This window comes from Hippoglossus stenolepis, chromosome 3 (genome assembly GCF_022539355.2).
Source record: "Hippoglossus stenolepis isolate QCI-W04-F060 chromosome 3, HSTE1.2, whole genome shotgun sequence".
Lineage (NCBI taxonomy): Eukaryota > Metazoa > Chordata > Actinopteri > Pleuronectiformes > Pleuronectidae > Hippoglossus > Hippoglossus stenolepis.
In genome coordinates, this window is record NC_061485.1 from 27,359,306 (window position 1) to 27,374,816 (window position 15,511).

Here is a 15,511-nt window from a genome sequence, read left to right on the forward strand (position 1 = left end):
GGTAGGAAAATACAGAAACTTGATGGTGTTTTGTTGTACTGAGATTAGTGATGAGTAGAGTTGAGTAGTTTGTGAATAAATGTACCAGAGCTCTCTCTCTCTCTTTCACAAACACACACACACACACACTTAATGTGACTCTGAAAGATAATCACTGAAGAGGAAATCTGCGACAAAGGGGAGCAGCAGTGAACCTAACTTCACGTGTAAGAAAGGAACAATCTTAATCTTGTGCAGCTATTTTAATCAAACACACTTCTTTAATTTTTTGTACATGCTTTCCCCCCCTCTTTATTTCGCATTACATAAAAACTTAAACATAAACACCATTACAACTGCACTATCTTATATTGTCCTTGATTATATATTCATACACTGGTTATAAGTACTTCACAGAATACATTTTTTTTGGTAATATATTACTAAACACTGTATCTGCTATAACATTATAATGTGTAATATATAAACTGTTAACAAATGTTGAACTGGGGTTAAATTAGGCATACAGAGTTTTTTTAATTAATTAACCTTGTTTACAGTAAAAGTGTTTGCTATGAAGTGTAAGTAGCTGGCATAGTGACATATGTTAATAATATGTTATGTATTGGGTTTCATCCCAGCTCCTAGTGTTGCTCTCATGTGTTGTGGTTTATTTACAACCCGTCCAGAAAGACACATAACTCTGTTCACCAGCCTGTGAAATGAAAGGGATTACTGGCTGAGTAAACTTTGCAAAAAATCCGTTCAGCGTCTGTTTTCACTCACGCACTGTTTACATCTTTATAAAGACAAACCAGGCTTTTAACTGTGTGCAGCTGCAATGGCAATCAAATTTCCTTTAACAGAGATATGGCGCTGGCGTTGGCTGATCTTCACCAGGTTGGTGAATAAAAAAACAGCAAAATCACAAAATCACATTTAATAATTACGTACACATTTGCATGGATTTTTAAGTTCCATAATGATACACATTAATTCAAAGTTGCCATGTGTTTTATTTTTAAATAATACAATTTATAGTACCTAGCAAACATATTAATCACAAATTAATCACGAAACATTTGCCAAATTTTTTCATTTTGGATCCGACTTACATTTATCTTTGCTTTCTGGCAGACGTCCTCCTCAGTGCCTTTTTGTGTGCATTGCTATAGTTGTTGGCACTTCACCGCCTCCAATTGTCTTGCATAGACCTCTGCCTGACTGTCGATAATAGCGGCTCCATTGCACTACAATGGCTCACTAACCCCTCAGGGCAACTTAAGCAGAAAACATAATGTGTACCATGATTTAAAAATCAACGGTATAATTCAAAAGAAATTAAAATGAGTTGTGTTGGTGCTTCGTCGAAAATTCCTTTGGCTCGTCAGGTTCTACTGGGAAATTTGGAATTGGATTTACGTGTTTCTAAAATCATAGCCAACAGATCTGGATATAAGAGTCGGAACAAATTTATTTTCTTATTTCCAGAGTGATGGTATCTTCTAGGAAGTGACGTCCTTATTATCACAAAATAAAAATCATACTTTTCAAACATCGTCATACAGCGCAGTCATGCCTGAGGAAGCGTGATCCCGCCTGTCTGACTTGATGGTTCGATCTGAAAGTGCTCGGAGAGACTTGCTTTAAGCCCCGCCGCGCTTGTGCACTTGAGTGTCCTTGTGTTGCTGCAACAACACAATCCACTAACTCTGCCCCCCTTTCTCTGCTGTTTGCTCACAGCCGCCAAATTAACAATTTGAGAATCAAAGGAGTAGTTGAACATCTTTAATTCTACTCTACTCCACCTTTCATTTCACATGCTCGAATGAGTTCACCTCCCTTAAACCTGTCACTGGTCACCATCAGCGTCACTGTTTAAAAGGAGAACGAGGAGTTGTGGGGGGTGCGGTACCACTGGTGATGAAAACAATTATTTCTTGTCATTTTGTCTTAGTCATTAGTCCGTTTCCACCTTAAATGATCAAAGGAACATTTTCCTTATTTCTTTTTTGTAAGGGGTAGTATGTGGATTTGCTCTAGTAAGTGGGGAGCAGGGAATTGGCCGTTAGAACTGTAAAGCAAATGCAAAACAAAACCAGAAAGGATAGAAGATGGCTGTGTGTGTGTACAGAGAGAGTGAGAGGCTTTGGTGTTTCGGCGGAGCTCCTCTCATCTGTGTGAAGGCTTTTATCGTCTCCTCTGGTCGCAGCACTGATGAGGAGCTTTACAGGCGGCGCGAGCAGAGAGACGAGAAGAAGAAGCTTGTTAGAGACGGGAGGTGTTGATGAGATAATTACACCACTGTCAGAGTCCCTGTCTCGCCCAAGAACTGTGCCATTAGTGTGTCTGTGTGTTTGTATGTGAGTGTACAGATATGTCAGCTTTATCAGAATGCATGTGAGGGTGTGCGTCTGTCAGGTGCATCTTTGTCCATGTAACATGCTCTTCCAGAAAATGCTACAATGCACATTGTGATTGCCTTGACATGTGTGTATGTATGCATATATACTATGTATGTGTGTGTTCCTGGGTGTGTGTATAGACCCTTGGTGTAGAATAATGGCTGCACTTTGTTCCTCTCAAATGTATGGCCGCGTCTGTTCGTGTGGAAATGAGGTTTAGAGCATCTGCTCCGCTCTGCCATTTCCATATACTTCTCTCCGTCTGGGGGTGTGTTTTATTTTTTAAAAGCGATGTTGTTGTCGGCTGTATGGAGTCACTGCAGCTGCTGCAGACAAACTCCACTTCCTCCAAGACAGCCCATAATTCTTCAATGTTGACTTCAGACACATGCACTCACCCACTCCCTCTGTCAGCCAGCCCAGACCACCGCTGGAGAAAGAGAGAGAGTGTGTATGTGCGCGCGTCACTGCTTTTCAAAAGAATTGGCTGATTTGATACGTTGATGCCAGGCCGCAGGCGTTCACGCACCTGCTCACCTACTGGCCAGATTGAGTCGCAGGGTGAGAGGGGGTGTTAGAAGTAATGGTGAAGGAAAGTTGACCACCGCCCTGGGAAATATGTAGCGAGTCTCTGAGCGAGCGAAAACAAGCCCTCAAGTTGGCGGACAGCTTTTTCATTTGGCACTCTCCAAGATGTGGAGGAGTGTGGGGCAGAGAGGGTGAGAGAGAAATTGGTGGAGGTGCTGGGGACACGGGGAGGGCTGGTGTTGGTGGTTTGTGCTCCTGTTATGAACAGAACGCTGCGGATCGGGAACAAACTCAATTTCAAGCCCAGTGTCCTCGAGGAGAAGCACATGGTCCCTCCACCTCCACTGCCAAATGAAGACCCTTAACCTCTTCACTGCTGCACGCTATTTTCGTTGCATCCCTGTTGCCGCTCCCTGTCACTCCAGAGCCTCGTGTTTTCAAGGTGTCGTGAAGGTCAGTAAGAACAGAGAAAAACCAGGCCTTGTTTCAGTCCATCTGTCTTGTGAGGTCATTGCCAAACACTTTTTTAGCCCTCCGTCATGACCAAACCTGAAAATGAGGCTGGAGAGGTCAGATGCTAACACAAAGGCCTTGTCATGCAGGTGAACCAAGAGAGGGAGAATTGCTCCTCCTTTTGTGTTCCTGCATGTAAGAAGAGAAGCAGTGGAAAGTGGGAAAAGGAGGTGGCTAAAGAGCTAATTACTCCCTGTCCTCTGTTTTATTCACAGGTCCTGTGACAATAATGCAAATCCCCAGGCATTCCACTATCGCTTGTATACAAGTCATAATTTAGACAACTAGAGCAAATTTGATAATTTCCGCCACCTTCAAAGACAGGGGTTTCTCATTAGAGTGGAGATTAAATTAATACCACTGGGAATGGCTGGTGCATCGTCACATGGTTTACGTTGGCGAGAACACACCACCTCACATGTCTTCAGTTTCAGGGAGGAGATATATTTGTCCTTTTTTTTTCATCCTTTAATAATAACAGGATAGCAGAGCAAAATTCCCTGGGTGTGTTGAAGAATTATTAAATCCACTTGCGCCAGTACACAGCTTTCATTATGTCACTTTGGTGGGCTGATGAAGAGCACTCAGAAGAGTGTAATTGGCGGCATCCATTTGTGACCTTGGCTATAGCGCGAGGGGCCACTGCATCATCAATACGAGACGGCGGGAAGTCAGCGCCCTGAGGGAGGGAGAGGCAGAGAGAAGGCTGGTAGATAGGGGGAGGGATGAGAGGATGGTGGCACTGCCATCTGTCTGTGTGTTCTGACCCACTGGCCTCCTCAGCGGCCCAATGCCCAAATTAGGGGAAGTGACACACCAGCTAATTGCAACACATGAGCGTTTGTGCGTGTGTGTTTGTGTGCGAAGCAACAGTCTTTGCACAGAGAAATTAGAAGATCACACGGCTCCACTTGGCAAGATTTTTATGGAAAAATACCCCTGTCTTATTAGCCTAAATCATGAAGTGGAGCTGCAGCAGAAAAGAGTACTCCATCCCCATTACAACGTTATACTAGGGCTGCTCCCGCAAGTCGATGATCAGATCATCAGTTGGGGCTCCTCAGTCGACCGAGATTCTTCAACTTGAGCTTTTTTTGTTTTTGTCATTTGACATTACAGTCCCCAGAAGTGGCTGCAGAGGGAGTACTTCCACGCTGCTCTCTGGGGTAAAATCCTTCCACTACGTCAAGTCGTCCTCTCTGTTTGTAAAAATGTCTGCGACAGGAACATGTAGCTGCAGACCTGGACCCAGTTTGAGTCTGAGGAGGGCGGAGGCCCATTCAGACTGCAATATACTAGCATGATCTGCTTAGAAGGAGTGAATTTAGAGTTCACAGCAACCTAATACATAGTAAGCATAGTTAGCATGCAGTTGCTTGGAGGGATACTTTGGCTTGTTTAATATATTATGTGAACCTTCCTTTACCTGCTGGACACCATTCAAATACCTAGTAAATTAATAAAGCATTGCTTGATAGTCTATAAATATACAAATCTTCAGGTATTCACATTGAATGGCCGAGTCTGATGTGACTCACAACAGCCGTAAAATATACACACATCCTATTTGCATCAATGGATTTTGTGTGTGTAGATACTTCTTGACCTATAGGAAGTAAAACATTAACACCTAAGAGAAAAAGACAGAACAACACAAAACAGCAGCAACCAAGCACCGTTTATTGTTGAACTAACCCAGATTAATCTCCACTCTTCTGTATGTTTCTGTGTATGTTGGTAAATACGAGCATGCTGTGTGCAGGTTATTTCACTTTACAAGAGCTCTTGCAGTTGGAGTTCATTATTTTCAGAATGTCTGACATCTGCCACAGAAGAGATAAACTGTCTGGAATAGTTACAATGAAGTGATGTTCAAAATTAGTGAGTCAGCCCACACAGGCATTTTTAATTACTGTTGCTAATTAGAGCTCTATGCAGGAAGACGTTGGGCAGAGCTGAGCTTGTTAAAGTCACCATTTCGAGCAGTTAAATCTATATCAATTTGAATATATTTCTATATATTAACATGGAATCAACGTAGCAATATTTTTGGGGCGATTGGTCCAGAACTTTACAATAACTGGCTTAATATTGAACGATTCCCTGACTTTTTATATATATCTGTATCAGGTTAAAATTTCAATATGCAGGTACAGTAAGTAGTTCATGACCAAATCGAATGGCATTCCCACAAGGCCTAGGTGTCCTTTGTAGTTTGGGCTATTTAGCAATGCTACACTAATAAAATTAGCATGGCATGCAAGCTTAGTTTCCAACCAACAAGTCAATCTTAAACAAAACTGAAATAAATATGGTTATTACATGCAGCTCTAATTAGAGCATGCCTTAGTAAGATGTACAAGTAAGCAACTGCTTGCTAATCCATCAGGCCAAACAATTTTCCGCAATGATTTATAATAATAATTTATCGTTTGGTCTGTAGTTTTTCTACTCTCTGGTTGCAAAGAAGTATTACTTCAGCATTTAAGAATAACAAAGGTGTTTGTTGTGCTGCCTATAGGGCACAATAACACTTAACTGAAAAGTCCGGCAGGAGTGAAAACAATTGTGGAAGAGTCATCTGGTTGTGCAGAAACAGTTTTCATCTTCCAGATCCCAGAATTCACTTGTCAAACTGTGTGGGTGGTTTATTGTTTTTTGGTTGGTATTAGTTTTTTTTTAGCCCGGATAGTTATCAACTATTAAAATGAGAAACTGTCATAATTTTCTTTATGCTCGTGGACCAAGAAACGTCTAACCAACAGTTCAGAAACTCTAATGTCAACATTTCTTGAACTTTCAGTTTGCAACGTTGCCACAGAGTGAGGTTTAATCATGTCTGGGTGTTGACATGAAATCTCATCAGTATTAGTAAAATGTATCTGGGCGCGAACTTGTCCAGCTGAGAGGGAGGAGGCCAGGCCGTGCCGTTCACTTCCTGCTTCGAGGCAAAAACACTGCAAACTGTTGCCTCAACATGCACAAGAGACAGGGGGAGAGCAAGTGTCAGATAGAAAGATGAAGGATGAGGAGCTAAGAAGTGTGAAGTGTTTTGTTAAACTCATTCTAATGTGATGAACATCACTTGGCTGCCTGACAAGCAGCCCTGGGGCAGAGATCATATTAAGTGTTGAAGGGAAGAGACATATTGTACACACACACACACACCTGTTTGAGTCCAGAATAGGGCCACTGCCAGTATGCAGAATTACTGGTTCTCTACGTTTTTGGACATTTTTTTCCTGATCTGTCCGTCCTTTCTTGTAATATCCTGTCACTCATCCCAACAGGACGTGAACTGAATGTTAGATGCCCTCATAGTTAATGGAAGGATGCGAGTTGGTGCATACAGATGCAAAATAGCTCAAGGCGCAGTAGACACATCTGTTTGAATGAAAGTTGCTCTTATCACAGAATATTACGGATCTAAATACACAGAGAAGTGATTACAAATGAGGGAATAAAGGAAAAATAAAAAAAATAATTTAGTTTCAAGCTAAATAGGGTTGTCTATATATTGCTAGCTAACATCTTTGCTGTCCATATTGGAGGTTTGGGTCAAATAATAACAGGACTGATAAAAGTGTTTACCAAAAAACTTTGATTTAAATTAAATTCACTCTCATAAAGCTAATATTAAGCTAAGCTAATGGAGCTTACTGACTACCATTTTTAATCTAATTTGCATTCTATAAGGAAAATGAATTAGCATTAAAAAGTGATATTTGCTATTACAGTTGTGTAGTTTGAAACTCTGCAATATGTTCCCTGACATGTAACACAAACATATCTATTGACCTCAGAGAAAGAAGAAAGTAGGGACAAAGGAAAAGGTTGTTATAAGGGAGGAGACAAACCAAATAAGAAAAAGGAAATCTTGAATTTAGGAAAATCTGTCACACCAGAGATGGTGGTTGATTGACACATGATGACTTCAAATTAAAGGCACTGGTGGTCTTGACTTCGATCCGTCATATTCACATCAACAGTTAATAGGATTTAACTGTTTCACAGTGACTTGCTGCTGAGAATGTATTAACTTCACGCATCGACCTGGTATTGCAGTACCTCCAGGAACGGTGCACCATCACAGTAGGTGGCGGTAATGCACCTTGACATTTGTATCCACTCGCCAATAAACCAAACAAAGAAGAAGAAGAGTTTGACACTCCACATTTAACTGGAAACGTTTTGTTTCCTGTTCTATTCTGAGCCTGAACCTCTGCCACTTAGCTCTCAGCTCCGAGGGTGAACAGTGTCAAGGTGACATCACACGCTGTGACGCCTGGCTCCGCGTTGCTGTGACGAAAATCCCACCTCAACAGTCACACCTGTCTTTGTGTGTGTGTGTGTGTGTGTGTGTGTGTGTGTTTGTGTGTGTGTGTGTACACCATCCTCTGTGTGCACACAGAGGATGGTGATGAGGGACGGGACGGATGGGGGTGAATGTAAAAACAATCATCACTTACCTCTGTTGTTTTGTTCTTTCTCTACAGCGAATCTACTGGACACCACGACCATCACAGGAGACTGGGGCTGGCTGACGTATCCCTCGCACGGGGTAAGGTCTTACAGTACGGCACAAACAAAATGTCCACTGCAGAATGTATCATTGATCCAAAGTCCAGTAAATATTCATATATCAACAGCTTCCAAAACTCTGTCCTTCTCTCTTATGTGATTTGGACACGCATTCAATACTTATAAAAATGTAATAAACATGCGACCGGGGTGGGTGCGGCGACGCAGACAGACTGACTCATGACAGTTGCTGATCTCTGTGATGGCCACAACAGAATCACTTCCTGTTTAGCAAGTTGATTTTAAAGTAAAAGCAGAACGTTTGTTTTGTGGCTGTAATGCTGTATATTGAGATGACTTACAGAGCTTTTATTTTGAAAAGTTGTGAACTCAGGTCTGAAGATTAAGTCGGTTGCTTAAACGACATCTGAAATAGCCGACATTCAATGTATGAAAAAATAACAGCAGTTATGTCAATAATGAACGTATATATAAACTGCACACGTGAACGGTAATCAAGCAATTTCACAAAGTTGTATAACTTCACTCTGCACTATAGACTGTTTATAAAAAGCTCTGCACAGAAACAATACAAATTGACAGAATGTTGTAGAACTGCTTCAGGAGTACTCTCTAATGACAAGAAATGATTCTAAAGTAACTGCAGCATTAGCACAGGCCAAGAGAAAAAGCAATTTTGCACTAGTTGAACAAATTTAGATGTCAAATCACCAAAGAATCAACGTCTAGTCAGCATCAGAGTGTTTGCCGGGTAATCCTCATTGTACCTCTGTGAAATCCCAACAGTACGAATTTCCACCACAAAGCCAAACCTGCCGCAAAGCTTTTCCTATTTTTATCTCATCTGAAGGAATGTGAGGCAGTGCTTTTCCAGCTGAGGGGGAGCCTGTGCTTATTAAACGAGACCTGGCTCTAACACCGTCGACACACGCTAATTACATGTTTGTCAGTTGCAGCCAAACAGCGACATGCGATGCTCGCCTAATTCCAACACGATCTCCGACCACCACATATTGGCAGCAAGGTGGGTATCACAGGAGGGGGGACTTACAGCCCTCCCAGGGGGTGGGAGATGAGATGGGGGAAGGGGAGGGGAGGAGGCGAAAGATGAAAGCGGGAGAACGAGGTGACGGCGGGGGCACGGCGTCGCCACATTAGCATATTGTAATGCCACATGATGATGCCTCGGGTGATGAATTAGGACTCCAGCCGTGATCTTTATAGCAGCAAGATGCCACAGCCATCCCAGACTCCCCCAGCTGTCAGTGCAGTGGTAGAAACATTTAACTCACCTCCAGCCTGCACAACAGAAGGAGGCGTGATTGAACGGCGGCCAGGAGGAGCAGATGGATTGTCTTTCAAGTCCCAAGAAAAGGGGTGAAAGAATTGGATTAGAGTTTTTGAGCGAAATGACTCCTTCTGGGTAAAATCAGCGTGAGAGGTGAATCTGCTCCATCCTGACTGTCCCGTGTTCTAACATCTAGATTACATACACTCAGCCTGTGGTGTTTCATTTAATTGGTTCAATAAGCCAGAAATATTCACTCTACCTTGACAAGAGATAAAAAAAATTCTCTCGGCGCTCCAGCCGATGAAATGTTTGATTGGAGCTCAGCTTTGTTGCATTGTGGTTGTGCATCTTTTGCTTGAATGGCAAGGATCTGAAGAAGGTGAAACAAGCTGTGTGATATTTGTACTTGGTGTAAACGTCTACAAGGAACAAATGTGAGCTACTTAGCTACTGAAGCTGTGTCTGAAATCACTATTTTCATTGGCCCCCCATATCTCAGTGCAGCCTGATTTTAGTTGTTTTAATTACCTCAGCGGACTTTTCAGACTCTGTTGAGAACTGTGGTGCATCAGCATTTCTTTGAACTCCATTTAAAATGACAAATCCCTCTATCGCCTACTGTGAAAGCTGCTACTTCTGTGTGCGACAGGAAAACTCAAACCAGACAACACACTGTAGTACAATTACAAAAAGCTGTGATATCATTACAATTGTATTTATAGTTAGTGTCTTTTTGCAAATAGGGGGTTGGCTGCGGCTCATGAGTTAGAGCGGGTTGTGGGGATTCGATCCCCAACTCTGGCAGTCCCCCTGTATCCCAGAACCTGGTTGAGTTTGTGTGTAAATGTTTGCAGCATTCTTATCTAAATTCATTTTTATAGTTTTTTTATCCGGTGGCTGGAAAGTAACCAAGTATATTTTCTGTAGTACCATAGATTTCCATGTATGGAGTACTTACATTTTGCTAATTTACACTATTCTTCTACTTCACTACATTTCAGAGAAAAATTATGTAGCCTACTATTTACTCCACTTTTTTATTTTCTTATTCGACAGCTTTAGTTATTTGGCGCTTTTTAGATTTTACATGGAAAACATAATGAGGAGTATATAGTGAAAGATGGTGCAGTGTTTTACTATTAAACTAACCAGTAATGTATATATAATCTAAAATTCACTGCATCTTGACAAAGACACAAATTATAAACATGGATAATATCTAATTATGTTATGTATTATGATTTTAATGCTTTTGATAATTCAAGCACATACATTTTTTAAAATTCAGTTGCTTTTTATTTAAACAACAATAACATTGCTGCAGCAATTTTACTTATTGTACTTTTAAGTTAAGTACTATTTACTTAACTAGATATTTAAATTGTAATTACAACAATTCTAATAAATTGAAAATTAAGTTAATAAAAAGAAAGACAAAAACATGTACAATTCTCTGGGTTTCCCTTTAATAATATAATATCACTTAACCTATTGTAAGAAGTTATTATGAAAGAAATGGCAAAATATCCAGGAGATGCGAATGCTTTTTCTATGGCTTAACAGCACTAAATATATATTTTTAATGCATATTCCAACTTTCTGAGACAGGGGTTCTTAAAGTGGGAGGCGGCCTCCCCAGAGGTTCCAAAAATATTCAGTGAATGGAAGTAAAAAAAAGTATTACTTTAGTATTTAAAAGGAGATCATGCTGAAGAGCCGGGCATCTAGAAATTGAACGAAACTAAGGAAGCGAACAAAGTCAAGTTCACAGTTTATTTACGTACATCAAATAAATTCCATCTTAGTTTTCATGTTATGTAATCTGCAGGATACACTACAGAGTGTCCCATGCTGCCTCTTAAAGGGAATTAACTCTAAAATAATATAAATATTAACATCTAAAATTCTTAAATGATGAACTTAGAAAGTGATGCAACGTGTTTGAATGTAAAGTTTTGATGTTGGAACTGTAAATATTCAGGGATGTTTGAGGGGGAAATGGTTTATTGAGATAAGAAGTTGAAAAGCACCAAACAGTTTTACGTAAGGTGTTTGTACATTTGGGCTTGAAAGAAAAATACGAAATAGTGAAAGTGTGTCTGTAAATTGCCAGAGATCTGCAGCCTCCTCTGCCATGTCGAGATCAAAAAGTCATTGTGTATTGTAGTACTGTACGGCTCACTCACCAGCGCAGGGTACTGCTCACACACAGAATTAGGATTTCCTGCATTGTGGCCACTGACAGTCACAGAGTGTGTTTTGACATTCATTTGTGTGTGGTTTGTGTATAGTGTGTTTGACAGAGGGAGCTTGGCTCACTTGGTGTGAGTAAGTCACAACACTGCTCTCCTCCAAGGTTTGATTTACTCACAGAACTAAGTGCCACTGTAGACTGGAAATGTTCTGCACTTGATAATGAGGCATTCAAAATTATTCTTCAGCAAAGCTATCAGAGCAGCTGCAGCAGTACTTTACTGCTACAGGTCTGCTGCTGCTGCTGCTGCTCTCACTTCCTTTAAGCCACACTGACTAGAAACCAGAGAAGTACCTTTGTCTGATGGTCTGGACCCACTACAGAACTGCTGAACTAAAATGTGTCTGTTAAAAACTATACTGTAAGTACATGACATAACTGTTTATTGGTCATCGGGATATGATGGGGATATAACGTGGAAAACCAACTCAGCCAAACCTAACAGAAGGTTCAGTAATCTGAGTGAAACAAATTCACTTTATATTATTATGCATTATTGTGATATACTGCTGGAGAGTATACAGAGGATTTGATACAATAATTGTATCATGGGATATGTTGGGCTGGGAAGGATCCACCCAGTGGTCACATTTGTTGGCTGCATTTGGAGGAGCCTCCGAATTGGGACAGTCTAGTCCCACCACTGTGATGTAATTGGTCTACGAATGCAGCTTCTGACGGATGCGGCCCCAAAATTGAGATACAGCTACCGAGAGTGTGTGTTTTCCTTAGACTTTTTTCTCATGACATTACTATTTAAAATAATCTCTAAAAATTACCACTTTATTCTCTACTGTCAAAAAAATATATTTATGAGTGCACATTCAATTAAGGCTGACCCCTTCATTGCAGTTAAAGGGGTAACGGTGAACAATCAATTTTATCATTCATGGCTTGTGAGCATTATATTGAGATGAACTCGGAAAAAATTAGACTTGTTTAATGTGAGTGACATGCAAGATGCCTCCGACACTACATTGTGTGTTTGTTAAGTGTGTGTGAGACACGGACAGAAACAAAACATTGCTGGGACCTAGTGGGCTCTTTGATAAACGGATATTTTGACAGTTTCTAACTCTCTCACACTCTCACTTTCCACAAACCCATTCAGACATAGAACACACATGCGCATAAGGTGATATTTTCTTGCCGTCCTGACACTTTACAGTGTTATGAATGTGCCATGCTAGCAGCATCAGTTTTCTAGCCGCCGTCTGCTCTGGGCAGGAGCAGCTCTTTGATGGTCTTAGGATCGAGGAAATGCAACGGCTGTGGAAGGGAAAGATTTCTGCCACCTGACGATTATCTCACAAAAAGCCTTTATTGATGCTGAGATTGACTTTTGTGTGTGGCGTCACGTTGTGTTTGGTTCACAAAGCAGCTGAGAAGTTTGGATTCCGCAACATCATGCGAAATGTAGTGTTCCGTAAATACTTATGTAACCCGGCTCTGCTGTTGTCCTGCACGTCAGGTAATGTTATTTCTACACTGAGGTATTGTTGAGGAGGAGCCACACATGTCACTGTGAGCGAGCGAGTGAGGCAAAGGTGAGAGGGAGAGAGAAAGAAACAGATAGAGAGGTTGCCTACAGGGGATACAAGAGGAATAAGTGTCAAGTCGACACTGGAGGAAGATGGATTAAAATAGTGAGAGTGTAGTTTCCTGAATGAGAAGTCATCTCCACACAGAAGGAACGCGGGGTCGGGAACAGATATTTCCACTGGGGATGTGTGTGTCTCCATCACTGAGGCAGATACAATGCACATCACTATTCAGTGCCGACAATCTGACTTTACAGATATGATACAATGAATTTGTGATTACACATGATACAATATGATCCTGAAGAATTCAGACGGTTTGATTTGATTTCTTTGGTTCTCCATAATCACAAGTTACCGATAACAAGTGACATTTTCACTTTGCACATCTGTTTCTGTAGTACTGCATCTTAGTAAACACTTCGCCCTTTCACAAACGGACCTCTTACAAGTCCTTTGTAGTGCAAATTAAATAGTTTCTGATCAATTATAAAATGCATTCAAGCCCTGCCTTAACCCAGCCCTTTTCCCCTCCTCTCTGTTCCCAGTAACACATTTACAATCTTACACATTTATCAGTTTAACAATTTAAGTACGCTAAATGTAACTAATGCCAATAGACGGATGTGCCCTGTCGGTGATTCAACTACATACAGTGTGTATCTCTGTCCCTGTCTTATCTTATAATACCCTGCATGGTGTGAAAGAAAACACTTACAGTACAGTTATTGTTATAGTTTGTATCAGTGTGGATGGCCCTTGAATCATTGAACAACACTGAAATGAGAGAAAGAGAGAGAGACAGCACCGAGGTGTGAGCTTGTGCTCCTAGAAAGATATTGAGGGAAGGAGGGAAAAGGATGGAGAGATAAAGAGAGGGAAGTCTATTCTTTAGCACTGTTACAGCCAGATTAAAAGGTTTCTTGGAGAATAGTTTAAGATTTTCAGCATGCGTTTACTGTTGAATCAATTGAGTGTTTATGTGTGTGTGTGTGTGTGCATGTGGGTAAGGTCTTCATTAGTATCGTGACCTCTCCCTCTATGCAAGCCTCGTTTAGATGACATCATGACGGATCACGTCTTCGACTCAAGGGGCTTCTTTCCATCCAATTTATTCAGGCAATGGTTAGGCCGTGGGCTGTCCCAGGAGCATCTTACTCTGTTTTTCTCTCACTTACACACACACACACACACACACATTTTCTCTCCTAGCTTGTCAGATGGGGCAGGAAGACTTCATTATCCTCCAGTCCGATCTGTGTTGGCCATGACAGGTTCATCCACCGGCCACCCCAAAATCGATACAGCTGACAGTAAAGTGTGTGTGTGTGTGTGTGTGTGTGTGTGTGTGTGTGTGTGTGTGTGTGTGTGTGTGTGTGTGTGTGTGTGTGTGTGTGTGATGATTAACGTTGTCCGTGGAAGCCATGATGTGGATGAGCAAGCGATGAGCTGAAGTGTCAAAAGCCCACAGTCTGTTGCCATTACTAACTATTTCTGCAACTCCTTGTTACCTCTCTCACACTCACACACATACACGCACACATTTTTTGGGCATACTGCTCTGTGACAGTAGCTTTCACTGCAGGTTCATAAAGATGAGTTTTATCTGACGGCTCAACAGGCCACAATCTATGAGGCGGCAGCTCCAGTGTAGTAGAGCTGGATATGAAAACAATAATATTTATATTTACTACACAGTACTGTATGGTAATATTCAAATGTTTTGGCAGCTGCTTCCCAGTGTATGAAGAGAAAGGCTGCTCTACAGTAGCCTGAAGCTTATTGACCCAAAGTGATGGTTTGTACCTTTGGTCCATATCTGGTTTAACTTCATTATCACGGCCACAACTCACCATATGAGACATCTTTGCCATAAAAACTTTTTTATAGAAAATATGGAGAATATGTTTTGAATATCACAGTACAACTATCGACAATAATGGTGAATTTCATCACATAATCATGAATATAATAAACATAATTAAGTCTTCGTCCTCACCAATTAATTCACTATTCACATAAACATTATTGCCTGACAACAGCGCTATACCCACAGATATAAAAAATAAAAGGATTTGTGCCGCAGGGTTGGCTACAGTGTTAATCAATGGGTGCTATCATGTTGACTTGTCACACTCGTGGCTAATTACGTTATCAAATCAAACTAATTACTTGTCTGAACTTGGTTGAAGGTTCTGTGGGTTTCTCAAAAATGTGTTTAGAAAATAAAAATTGAAGCAGGAAATGGCAGACTTCCTTTCCGGTTAAAAAAAACCATATTCCGTTATATCCCAAAGAGAGGATCCCACTCAATTTCATGAATATTCACGAAAAAAATGTAACAGACAGTCCAATAATGACTTAACTCTGTCAAACGGACTAAGAGACATTGCTGCAGCCGAGTGTCATAACAAAGGAGAATAAAATGACACAAATCAGTTTTGAAGTCAGATTTTCA

General features: G+C 41.0%; 1 protein-coding gene across 4 annotated transcripts in view; it reads left to right on the top strand.

Annotated features, from left to right (window-relative positions):
- epha8 (eph receptor A8) overlaps positions 1-15,511 on the top strand; it is a 111,851-nt gene that overhangs the window by 17,902 nt on the left and 78,438 nt on the right. For all 4 annotated transcript variants that reach the window (XM_035153151.2, XM_035153152.2, XM_035153153.2 and 1 more), the window contains exon 2: positions 7,922-7,986. In XM_035153151.2, coding sequence (XP_035009042.1) covers positions 7,922-7,986 — 65 coding nt within the window. The remainder of the gene's footprint in view (positions 1-7,921; positions 7,987-15,511) is intronic.